We start from the raw sequence: 9,887 nt of genomic DNA, 5'->3' as shown, positions 1-9,887 counted from the left end.
ACATCCGTATGTTGTAATCCATTTGAAATGTTTAGAAAGACAAATATTTAGGAACGGAGGGAATATAAGAGAAGGAGAATAAAGGGAGGGGTCAAAGCCAACACAAACGACAGACAAGCCAACACAACATCAGTCACCCAAAAAAAAGCAAGATACGCAAGACCAAACCAAGAAGGCTCCGGCCAACCAAACCTAGACCTCAATCTTGTTTCATTCCTTGCTTCCAACCAGTTGTGTGAAATTAGCATTGTAAGCTGAAGTGCAGAACACAAACAACGTGCCCGGCCTGGAATTTAAACTTGCATCACTAACAGAACAGGAAGAGATGGTAGCACTCACTGTGAGACTCTGAATTCAGAGATCCAGAAAGAAGACACACAGCGAAATTCCCATGATGCACCAAAATCATTTTATTTCTACTTCAACATTGGACTGAGCGCATCCAGCGTCAAACTATGGATCAAGCCGCACCGGCCAAAGGCCAAACAATTTGTCACCTAAAGAACAAGAGGAAGACACGACAATTTGTCACCTAAAGAACAAGAGAAAGACGCTGACTTCTGAAGGAAAATGTGGTCCCTGCTTTGCCAAATTTTACCAAATTTCATCATGTTATCGCAGACTTGGCCAAATTTTGGGTCTGCATGGATGTTTGACAAGGTTTTAGACATGCTATGTATGTGATATGACATTAACTGTTTTTCCTTTTTTTTTTCACCGAAACATAAGAATACTCGAGTTCCCATCATCATTGTCAGGACACACGCTTGATCCAAGAATCAAAGTGTTGATCCAAACAACCACATGCACAAGTATGTGCTCTCTACACACTGTACAACAGGCATAGTTGCCACAAGGGAGAACTAGACCGCGAAACTGATCTTGGCGGCACAGAGATATGAGCAGAAGGTGAACAATCCTGCTGCAGTGGGCATTGATCATAGCAGATCCATGAGACCATACAGTGGACAGAACCCAAGCCCACATATACATATCGCTTCGAACCAGAAGCACCAAGACGGTGATGACCAAGCTCGCCATTGATATCATGCTACATCAGTCATCTTCCTCCAGATCACTGAAAGATATATCCTCATCGTCGCCTACTATTGGAATGTGCGTGCTTCCTGGACCAGCCGTGTCCTCTTCCAGCCATTCATCCCCATCATCATCAGTGCCATCGTTATGGGACTTTTGAGTGACAACTCTTGATTGCTCGCTGAGGTCACTCAATGACCATTTATGTTGATCTTCTTCCGATGGAGCACTGTCTACAAATGGTACACACTGCTCATTTGCTACAACATCATCTGTAATTGAGTCGGGTGTTCTTTCTTCAATGCTAGATTGTGAGAACCCAGTGGGATGTTCTTTAGAGGGAGTGTGAATGGTTTCTCCCATCCTTGATTGTGAGACTGAGAACTCAGTGGCATCTCTTAATACCGGCAATAGCTGTACAGGCACGCCACTGCTGATTTTATCTGAAGGAACAGCTCCAGCATCACTGACTGTATCTTTTGCTAGCTCTTCCAGAGGAATCGATTCAAGTATACCATAATCTACATTGCCCAAAGCTGTGGGCCTGCCGGAAGCATCTTGATCTTTTACTACGCTGACCACCTCTACAGGTATAGGTACAGTACCATCTCCATTACTGAAAGTCAGAGCCACTGTGTCTTCGTTGCTCTCTAGCTTTGTCCGATGTTGCGAATTTTGTGACAACTTCCCTCTAGCTTCCAAAATCTGTGCAGTAAAGAAAAGGGATATAAGAAATTCGCCACCAAAACAATGTAATACCACCAACTACTTTATTGTGCAATCATGAGCAAATTAAGCATCAACCATCAGTCAATATATTTATTTCTCAAGCAATCATATGAACACTAAAATGTCTTAATCTACTATTATGTATTAGTTTGAAAATTAGCACTTCTCGGTCTCATTATGAAAAGATAGTGTTCCAATATTTGCAGAGCCTGTTTAGTATGCTAGCAAAATTTCCAAACGGGTAAATTTTGAAGCCAAACATTTGTGGCTAGCCAAGTTTTGGCATGGCAAATGTTGACAGCAAACCAAGAAGCCTCCTAGTGACACAATATTAACTTGATGTCTAGTCGTGCACCTTCAGTGTCCAACATTTCTCTTGATTCACTTTATATTCCATTCCAATACTTCGAACCCATGAAAAAATATCACAAGGGAAGAAAACTAAAAGGTTGAAATAATAGGTACCCAGTACCATTTAATAAAACAAAACAACCAATAGAGAGAATAGATAAACTCGAATTCATCTGCTCATTTTAGACATGGAACTGAAGTGGACCACTTGTATAACAATATGATTTAGAGACTCAGAACTGAACCTATTGAAATACAATATTACCTAAAATTAGGCTAGCCACTCGATCACCATGTTAGAATTCAGTGGCAAGTAACTATTGCAACGAATCACTTTGTCCAAATTAGTAACTTCAGCTTAACAAGCCTATTTTGCTATGAAAATAGGCCATCAATTTTATATAAAAACTTTTCAACATCTAGAATACCAAATCAATGACATTACCGAAAAAGGCTTCCACCCGATTCATCTTGAAATATATTTTCGTATGGTATATACTTGGTATTGTAGATATAGATAACTTTCTCTATAAACTTGGTCAGATTTTGTGAAATTTGACTCTTTAAGAAAACCAATGCGCTCTACATTATGGGACAAGGGAGTAGTATTTTAAAAAATGATTCACCATTTCTAGTTTTAACATAATTCAGATGAAGAACGAACATGGGAACATGTAGTTGACACATTAACCTGTTATTAAGTTTAAGCTTTGGTAAGCTTAGCTCCACAAAGAAGAGAAGCTCCAAAGCAAGCACATAAGCACAGAGTTTAAGAATATCTTGAGACGGCGATTAGACAATCAAATGCCAACACAACAAGGTAACAACATGGTTCTCAAAAAAAAAAACAAGGTAACAACATAATCTCCCCAATGGCCCCCAATGGCGTATCACCGCAAACTTCCATGATTCCCAAATACAACAGATATCAAAATATATGCCCATAATAGTGTCCACCTGACAAGTGACAACTAATCTGATTTCACATCAGATTTCCGGTCATATACACCGTCGGCGAATAAATCATAAGTAAGCCATTGTGACCCAGATGAAGCATGAAATCAAGGGAAATCACCTGAGGAGTAGAAAGAAGCTCGGCTTCCTCCTTTGTGAGCTTAGGGTGCAGTAGCACAAAGTATATCTTCCAGAAGCAGCCCTCGCTCATGTGGCTTGGGCAGAGTTCGATCCTCAGATCTGCCAGCTCCGGCGCCATGCTCTCGACGGCCAGCGCGTGATCTTGCTGCGCATCACTAATGTCAAAATCTGCACTTAAATCAACAACAACATGGGAGAATCACAAATCAATTAAGATTGTAAAGAAGGATTTACGAAGACGAAAGGTCTTGGAGGCGAAGGAACGCACGAACCGTCCGAGTCCGCGTCGTCGGGGAGAAGGGGGAAGTCCAGCCAGAGCTCGGGCCGCATGGCGGCGTCCCGCGCGAAGGCGACCACGTCCTCGGTAGCCCCGGCGGCCTCCGACCCGCCCCAGTATTCGTCCGGGTGCAGTAGAGAGGACGCGTTCTTGGCGAGATCTGCCACGGCCTGGCGGCCCGGGAGCCGCGCGAGCCCCAGGCGGAAGCGCCCCGCAATCTCGGACGGGTTCAGCCCGCGGGGTGCGCCGCCGCTTCCTGCGGGAGTGGGCGCCGCGAGGAAGGAGGCAAGGCCCTGGAACCGGTGGGCGAGGGCGTCAGTGAGCTCCGAGAGGTCCTCGCGGACGCCGCGAGGGGGTGAGCCCGGGGAGGTGGAGTCGGAGGCGCGGGGGTCTTCGCCGTCGGCCTCGGGGCTGTCGGGGGATAGGAGGGAGTTGGCGATGGAGCGCGCGAGCCAAGACATTGCCGGCGGCCGCCGCGATCGCGACGGCGGGAGTCGGCGACTTGGGTGGAGGGTGCGTGACTGATGGTGCGTCGTTGCCGTGCGCTGTCTGTTCACTGTCGGGTGGCGCCTAGCCGCATAGGGACACGTCATCTAAAAAACAAGAGGCACGTCTTTTTTCCTCTTCTTAGCCTCTGGTCATAGCGGGGAGTAACTTATACTCTATTAGTGTCAGGGCAATTTAATTTATGAGAAAAATTTACTATAGGTCCCAAAACTTGAGCCGACTGACACTTTAGTCACTGTACTTCAAAATACCCTAAATATCATCCATATACTTACTCTAGGGGTTCACTTCGGTCCATATATACGATTTTGTGTACAGCGTCAACGCTCGCCACGCGTGCTTTGACTGCCACGTAGTTAGGGGAGAAGGAATACTCATCGCTCGCCGTTGCTGCTAGTCCTGCTGTTGGGCGTCGCGCGGCCACGCGACGCAGCTCGCCCTGGCGCTTAACCAGGACGGCGTGCTGCTCCTCTCCTTCAAGTCCTCCCTCCTTGCCGACCACCTCGGCTCCATCTCCGGCTGGGGCTACGCCGACCATCTCCGGCTAGGGCGCTGCCGGAGCACGTTGGCCTGCTGCGCAGCCTCTGCGCCCTCAATCTAGCCGGCAACGCGCTCTCCGGCACCATACCGGGGAACCTCACCCTGCTCCGGAACCTCATCGCTGTCTCCCTCGCCAGCAACTACTTCTCCGCAAAGTGCTCTGTGTATATTAGTGCATTTTAAGTTTGCTCGAACTGATGTTCAGATTCATCCATAGTTTATAGAGTAGTAGTACGTGCGTGCTGGTGATCAGTCGACGACCATGCATGTGTGTATGTGTGAGATGTGCTTAATCATGCAGGGTATCATCGGCGTCCTCCGCACTGCCAATCTGCTCCTCGTCGGCCTCGCGTGCTGTAGTGTGCTAATCGCCACCGCCGGCGGGGTGGACGGCGCGTTCAACGTCGAGGACTACGGTGCTCTCGGCGACGGGACCACGGACGACACCAAGGTACGCACGCGCCTGCTCTACGTCGATAATACTGGTGTATACCTGATGGCCGGATGTGTGTTGACTATCTGCACCGTGTGCGAAGGCGTTCGTGGACGCATGGGCGGCGGCGTGCGACGCCACTGGCTCGTCGATGACGCTGCTCGTGCCGGCGGCAAAGTCATTCCTCGTCGGCCTCACCAGGTTCAGTGGGCCATGCGCCTCCACCAGAATCACCGTCCAGGCACGCACCGCTCGTCTGTCCTTCCTGATCTGGGTCGTGTTTTGGCTTTGGTTGTCGCAGGCCATGGGCACGATTACGGCGCCGCCGGCGGGCGCATGGAGCGAGAAGGAGAACTATTGGCTGATGTTCTACCAGATCGACGGGCTCACGGTTACCGGCAACAGCACCGGCTTGCTCGACGGCAGAGGCGAGACGTGGTGGAGCGATAAATGCAAACACGGTGATGATGTGAGAAGCCCAAGTCAACTCTTAAGGAATTTCTTTAATTCCTCCTTGCATTTGGCAAGTGCCTTTAGATTTATCAATCTTCTTCGGAGAGAAAGTATTTAATGGTCGATATTTTCTTTCAGGATTGTGTAACCTCCTCCTCAACGACGCCGGCGACCCTGTTGCACCTGCACCTCCGCCGGTGAGCCGCAGCAGCCGGTGCCGCCTAGTGCTCCGCGACGTCAGCTGCCGCGCGAGCCCCGGCGAGCTGCTCGCCATCGTCGGCCCCAGCGCCGGCAAGTCCACGCCGCTCGAGATCCTCTCCGGCCACCTTGAGACCAGCTCCTCCCCTTCTACTGACCTCCGCGTCAATGGCTCGCCCGTGGACGCCACGGGCTGCGGCCGTTCGCCGCCTCTGTGGCTACGCCACCCAGCGCGACGTCGTCTTCCCGCTGCTCATAGTGCGCGAGACGCTCCACTTCAACGCGCGCCTTCGCCTCGGCTCGGACGCATAGGACCCCGCCGCGGTTGACGCGCTCGTTGACGACCTTGCGCTCGCTCGCGTCGCCGATGCCAGGGTCAAGGACCTCTCCGGCCGAGAGCGCCGGCGCGTGTCCATCGGCGTCGAGGCCGTGCGCGACCCCGCCGTGCTGGTGCTCGACGAGCCCACGTCGGGCCTCGACAGCGCGCCCGCGCTCCAGATCATGGGCGCGCTCCGGGCCAAGGCCGAGTCGCGCGGGCACACCGTAGTGCTCAGCATCCACCAGCCCGGCGCGCGCATCGTCAATATGTTCGACGCCGTGCTCCTGCTCGCCGCCAACTCCGTGCTCCATCATGGCTCCGTCGATGCGCTCCACTCGCTGCTCGCTGGCGCCGGCCTTGGCTCCATCTTCTACGACCTCGGCGACGACAGGGCGACAGAGCGGGTGGGCCAGGTGCACGGGCCGTGCGATGGGGGTGTGCGTGGCGACCAACGACGAGGTGCTCTGGCGGGAGCGGATCGGGGAGGAGTATCGGTGGGAAGCAACTGTTTTATCACTAGCAAATTTGCAATAAAAACCCTGCTTTCCTGTGTATTCAAGCAGCTTAGAGGACCTGTCAGTCAACGCCCCGTGGCTCGAGTTGACCACCGCCAAATCAGCGTATACATACACAAAATTGTATATATGGACCGAAGTGAACCCCTAGAGCAAATATATGGATGGTATTTAGAATATTTTGAAGTACAGTGACTAAAGTGTCGGCCGGCTCAAGTTTTGGGATCTACAGTGAATTTTTCTCTTGATTTATTGCTATGACTTACTTTGAAGTTTGACAATTTGCCACTCCTTATTTCGTAATTGTTTTTTTGCCATTCCTTACTTGGGAGTTGGAAGATTTGCCCCTGCCCACGGATAAACCCAAGATTGCCCCCTGCTCCCACGTCCCACCCCATTTACCACTCACGGGGTCGCGACACTAATTGCACAGATAAGAAACGACGGCGGCGACTACATCAAGGCGTGCTCTGCTACATCTCCGCCGACGGCAAGTTGCTGCATGGTTGACTTCCTACCCATCCTCTCCAATCCCTCTGCACCATCCTGCTGCCTCCCGATTGACGGGTACAGGACATGGGAGAGGAGCTCGCTCCCCATCTCACTCACCCGCCCGCGTGCCCCAGGCACCAGCTTTCTTGTCGCTGGCAGCGCCTGAGGCGGGCCGAGGTAGCAAGTTCGATCCCCGCAGCGCGACCCCGTCGGGAGCGACCTTCAGGCGAGCCACCGGGCAGAGGCCTGGAACAGCGCCGTGGGCCCTCCCTGTGTGGTGCGTCCCGCCCTGCATCTGGTACTCCGGTGGCGCGGCCGACGGCCGGGAGGAGAGCGGCGCGAGGAGGAGGAGAGCAGCCGGCCATCAGAGAGGGCGGCGGCGGCGGTGAATGGGTTCATCCCTCCTGATTAGATTTCAATCGATGTATCGGCTGGGTGCAATGGTCAAACTAGGGCAAAGGGTATTTTGGTCCATTGTTTTATGCATATATTATGTCAATCATTTGTAAGTATTGTTTTTGTGTGGAAAAGTGGCAAAAAATTAAAGTGCAAAGTAAAGAGTGGCAACTGATCAATTATAATGTAAGGAGTGGCAAATTATCAAAGTGCAAAGTAAGTGGTGGCTAAAAATCAAAAAACCCCTAGTGTCATGCATATGATACTAGTCTAAATTACTACCTTCATAGTGCAAAGTAATATATTAGTAGTGTCATATGTGGCTTCATTTAATGGCTTGTAGACTCATTTTGTGTTGGGAAGCGCTATGTTACAGTAACATATTATGTTACCACTTCTCATTAACTACATGTCACATAAGCAAAAATTTCTCGAAGTGCGTTATATTATTATCTAAATTACTCCCACTATGACTAGCCTTAGAATTTTTTTGAAAGACCCAGTTGCCTGGCTTTTCATTGATTTAGTAGAAGAGAGAGTTACAAAAATTGTCCTAATCAAAATAGATTAGCAAACTGAAGAAAGACCGGGTTTAAAGAAGAGCACACGGGCTCTCCCACCCCCTTCCCTCTGGGTAAAGACTAAGGTTTATTTCTCATGTGATATCCCCAAAGGGGCGCTCTAATCCTTTCGCTCCGGCTAGTCTCCATTGCTCCAACTCTCTTCTGCAGGCACTAATCACATCGTCAACGCAAGCTGCCTTCTTCCTGAACGTGCAGCTGTTGCGTTCCTGCCAGATGTGCCATGCAACCAGAGCCACCATGGATTTGGTGGCTCGCCTGTTGGATGATGGTGATGCAGAGACTATTGCAGTGACGACCTCCGTTGTGGTCTTTCACCCGTCCCAGGTGGCTGGGTTCAGCGCGCCGCAACCCTTCCATTCCGCTGCCCTGGCCCAAATCTGCTGTGACGTGGGGCAGTTCCAAAGAAGGTGTGTCGAGCTCTCCAAGCTTCTGAGGCATAACTGGCAGAAGTAGCCATTTTCCTATCCGCGCCACTGCAGCCGATCATTGCACCAGAGCCGGTCGTGGTGCAACAGCCACATGAAGAACTTGATTTTCCCCGGCGCCCATACCTTCCAGATGAGTTGCTATAGTGCACCGCTGGGCTGCCCAACGAACTGAGCATCGTAGGCTGATTTGGCGCTGTACTGGCCTCCCGCACGCTAGGAGATCTCATCCTCCGCCTCATCCTGCAGGGTGATGTTGGCTTCGCGGATGCTATGGCGCGGAGAGACCAGCTGCGGGATGATCTCCATTGCGTTGCCTCTCCGGAGATCGAGGATCCATCTGTCGTCCTGGAGCGCCTCGGCCACCGATCGGTTCTTTCTGGATGAGTTGGCGAACAACAGAGGGAACCGAAGTTTGAGCGGCTGGTCGCCGAGCTAGGTGCATTTCCATAACGTGGCCCTCCTTCCATTCCCTATGACGACTCTAGTTTCAGTGGCTAACAGCTCTCTATCCTTGTCGTCGCACGGCGAGCCCGTGCCGACCCATGGCCTGCCCGGATGCTTCCATGCGAGCCAGAGCCACCGTAGGCGGAGTGCGCGCGCAAGACGTTCCATGTCTGGTATGCCTAGTCCACCGCGATCCACCGGCGAGGTTACAAGTTTCCAGTTGACCTTGCACTTCCCGCATGAGATTTCCTCGTTGTCGGTGTCAAAATCGGCGGATCTCGGGTAGGGGGTCCCGAACTGTGCGTCTAAGGCGGATGGTAACAGGAGGCAGGGGACACGATGTTTACCCAGGTTCGGGCCCTCTTGATGGAGGTAATACCCTATGTTTTGCTTGATTGATCTTGATGATATGAGTATTACAAGAGTTGATCTACCACGAGATCGAAGAGGCTAAACCCTAGAAGCTAGCCTATGGTATGATTGTTGTTGTCCTACGGACTAAACCCTCCGGTTTATATAGACACCGGTGGAGGCTAGGGTTACACAGAGTCGGTTACAAGGGAGGAGATCTACATATCCGTATTGCCAAGCTTTCCTTCCACGCCAAGGAAAGTCCCATCCGGACACGGGACGGAGTCTTCAATCTTGTATCTTCATAATCCAACAGTCCGGCCAAAGGATATAGTCCGGCTGTCCGGAGACCCCCTAATCCAGGACTCCCATAGTAGCCCCTGAACCAGGCTTCAATGACGACGAGTCCGACGCGTAGTTTTGTCTTCGGCATTGCAAGGCGGGTTCCTCCTCGGAATACTCCATAGAAGATTCTGAACACAAGGATAGTGTCCGGCTCTGCAAAACAAGTTTCACATACCATCGTAGAGAGAATAATATTTCCACAAATCTAATCTGCTAACACGTTTAGCAACATGACATCATGCCATGGCCCGGTCTTTATTTGAACCGTTTTTCTCAACCAGCACTGCACATAACGCGAGGCGGTTTTCCTGACACGTCTTGTGAAAGCAGAGATCGTGTCCTCCTTATTACGGGATTCTCATCAATACGGACGTGGGTAACCCAATCGTGCA

General features: G+C 51.0%; 1 protein-coding gene and 1 pseudogene across 1 annotated transcript; both read right to left on the bottom strand.

The window, feature by feature from the left end:
- Window positions 1-666: 666 nt before the first annotated feature.
- LOC119286600 lies at window positions 667-4,052 on the bottom strand. The gene is made up of 3 exons (XM_037565992.1): window positions 3,486-4,052; window positions 3,194-3,381; window positions 667-1,743 (listed from the first exon to the last, which is right to left on the bottom strand). The coding sequence occupies exons 1-3, from the start codon at window positions 3,949-3,951 to the stop codon at window positions 1,057-1,059; spliced, it is 1,341 nt and encodes a 446-aa protein (XP_037421889.1). The 5' UTR covers window positions 3,952-4,052; the 3' UTR covers window positions 667-1,056.
- A 1,505-nt stretch (window positions 4,053-5,557) lies between these two features.
- On the bottom strand, window positions 5,558-7,242 carry LOC119283618 (annotated as a pseudogene).
- Window positions 7,243-9,887: the final 2,645 nt, after the last annotated feature.

This window comes from Triticum dicoccoides, chromosome 4A (assembly GCF_002162155.2).
Source record: "Triticum dicoccoides isolate Atlit2015 ecotype Zavitan chromosome 4A, WEW_v2.0, whole genome shotgun sequence".
NCBI lineage: Eukaryota > Viridiplantae > Streptophyta > Magnoliopsida > Poales > Poaceae > Triticum > Triticum dicoccoides.
This window is presented reverse-complemented; position numbering and strand designations above follow the sequence as displayed.